General features: G+C 54.6%; 1 protein-coding gene across 1 annotated transcript in view; it reads left to right on the top strand.

The window, feature by feature from the left end:
• The first annotated feature begins 1,295 nt into the window (after window positions 1-1,295).
• The window catches only part of CPOX (coproporphyrinogen oxidase), a 14,227-nt gene continuing 12,965 nt past the window's right edge, over window positions 1,296-2,557 (top strand). The window contains exon 1 of the mRNA XM_024759256.1: window positions 1,296-2,247. Coding sequence (XP_024615024.1) covers window positions 1,722-2,247 — 526 coding nt within the window. The 5' untranslated portion in view covers window positions 1,296-1,721. The remainder of the gene's footprint in view (window positions 2,248-2,557) is intronic.

Below are 2,557 nucleotides of genomic sequence, written 5' to 3'. Positions count from 1 at the left end.
GTCTGTCCTTCACCTCCTCCCTTACACCTTGAGGTATTCTTTTCAATGGTCTAGACCAGTCAAGGAGGGTTAATACCCAGCTAATGTTTCTTAATCCCTCACCCACAGAGCTTCCAGACCCTCCCTCACCCTGTTGAGGGCTAAACCTCCTTAAGGTTCTTCAGCTCTGGTGTCTCCCCTGCCAAAAGACCTGCCAGGCTTCCAGGCTGGGTTTGGTCCCCTCTTGGTGCTCACTCAGCCCCCATGTTCCCTGCAGTGGGCTGCATTCTACACTGACAGTTCTTATCTTTTCTTTCCTTTGCCAACTCAGCCTCCCAGCAAGTTACACTACAGCTAAAAGCTCCCCCCAACGTAGTTCATTCACTTCTTAATCCAGGCCTTTAACACTAGAGAATCTGCTAGAGAGTCAAGCATGCCCACCCAGCTAACAATATGCTCTGTGTAAGAGCTGCTGGATGCTGTTGTGGATGATAAAATATACTGCCTTGAAAAACTGGTTTGACCCGCAGCCATGGAATGTCCATCACTGCATCTAGCCACCAAGAAAAAAACGTAGAAACCACCACCAGTGGCTTATGTAATTATCTACTACTAGAAATTAAAATCATCCTGGAGACTTAAGGGACGAATTAGCCTATGACAGTCCTTCCTACACTCTTATGTCCAGACAACATGGAACTGTGGCATGGTTACAGGAACAAAAAAAATCTACCAAACCTATGTTAGCTTCTTTCCTCATTTCTCTTGACGTGTGTGTGTGTGTGTGTGTGTGTGTGTGTGTGTGTGTGTGTATGTGCGCGCGCTGGGGGTGAGAAGAGGAAGGGGTGTGAATGTCTGTCCTGCCTAGCTTACCGGAGTTGCTGGAAGTACTAAACGTGAGAAACACTTGGCAGCACTCTACAACTGTAGGATCCGTATGTTTAAATCTCTTCTTCCTTGAGCAGCCAGACACACCAGTTCCTAAGTTTTATGCCGGTTTAGTAATAAAACACTTTGCTTTTCCTAGTTCCAAAATAATTAAGTGGGCACTGTAGAAGCAAGGCCTGGGAAGATTTTTATGATAGAACTGTGATATGGAGTTGATCCCAGAAAGTCTTTTCCTAGGATTTTCTTAGGAGTCCTTTAACTAGCTTTTCCGACTCCTTTAAAAAACTAGCCCATAGGTAAGGAGTTTCCCAGGCTCCGCCCCCACCAATCCTACAAGCTCTAGAAGCTCTAGAGGACTAGAACCGGGGACGAAGGGGCCTTCTACACGTACAGGAGGCAGGGTTTGCAAGGCTGTTTAGAAATGTAAGTTGGGGCAGGGGTCTCTGGCCACATTTCTCCCTGGTTAGCCCTCAGCGCGTCCAGCCCTACTTTGTCTTCTCCCTGTGATTGCGTGAACCGCAGACCAGAGGTTGTACGTGACAAGACGGCCTCTTTTATCTCCGCCTTCGCTTCCACTGCCCTCTCCTACCCAGCACCCCAGTTCTCTACCCGTGGGCCCCGCCCTTCTGGGGACGGTGGATTCTTTTATCTCCCGGGCGCGCCCCTGCAGGCGGCGATAGGAGCCGGGACTACAGCTCCCGGCATTCTACGCCGGGGAGCCGACCCGGTAGTTGCTCTTTTCTGGTGAAGTTTCCCTGTGCCTGCGCCGCTCGCCGCTCGCCGCTCGGAACTCCCGGGGGCTCAGGGGCCTGTCTGAGGGAGGTGGGCACTGCCCAGGGTGACAGTGCGGGAGCATGGCCATGCACCTGGGCAAGCTGAGCGCGGGCTCCTGCTGGCTCGCGGCGCGGGGCGGCTGCGGGGAACTGCGCTCTTGGTCCCTGCGCTGCGCGGCCGGACGCTTCTGCCGTCCCCCTGGCACCGCTTGCTCCGAGCAGAGCCGCGGGCTGGGGTACGGCCCTACTGCGGGAGGCGGCCCCCGGCTGAGGACCGGGCTGGCCGCGGGGCTGGCCGCGGGGCTGGCCGGGCTGGCCGCCGCCGCCTTCGGGCACGTGGAGCGGGCGGAGATGGTGAGCAAGAGCTCGGGGACACCGAGCCCCTCGCCGGGGAGGCCGGAGGAGGAGGACGACGAGCTGGCCCGCCGCTGCAGCTGCTTCATGGCCTCGCCTGTGACCGACCTGCACGAGCTGCGGAGGAGACCGGGCGACATGAAGACCAAAATGGAGCTGCTGATCCTGGAGACCCAGGCCCAGGTGTGCCAGGCGCTGGCACAGGTGGACGGGGGCGCCCGCTTCTCTGTGGACCGGTGGGAGAGGAAGGAAGGTGAGGAGGTCGGCCCCTAGCGGGAGGTGGAGATGGGGAAGAGAGGTCGGGCTTTAGTTTGCAGGCAGAAAATGACTCAATAGGGGATGGGAGTAAGGAGAGGGGTACCCACACAGCGGCTGCTAGGTTAAAAGGGATACCTTTAAAACGATTGACACTGACAGGGTCATCAGCCCTCAGCTTGCAGGTGTGGACCCAGATCTGCTGTCACTCTAGTACTGGACATTTAAAAAATCTTTGCAATTTTATATGGCATTTTTCATACAAGTCTTTTTTTTTTTTTTTTTTTTTTTTTTTTTTTTTTTTTTTT

The sequence above is a fragment of the Neophocaena asiaeorientalis genome, unplaced genomic scaffold (assembly GCF_003031525.2).
Source record: "Neophocaena asiaeorientalis asiaeorientalis breed wild unplaced genomic scaffold, Neophocaena_asiaeorientalis_V1.1 scaffold197, whole genome shotgun sequence".
NCBI classification, from domain to species: domain Eukaryota; kingdom Metazoa; phylum Chordata; class Mammalia; order Artiodactyla; family Phocoenidae; genus Neophocaena; species Neophocaena asiaeorientalis.
Note: the sequence above shows the minus strand (reverse complement) of the source record. Positions and strands in the feature narration are given on the sequence as shown.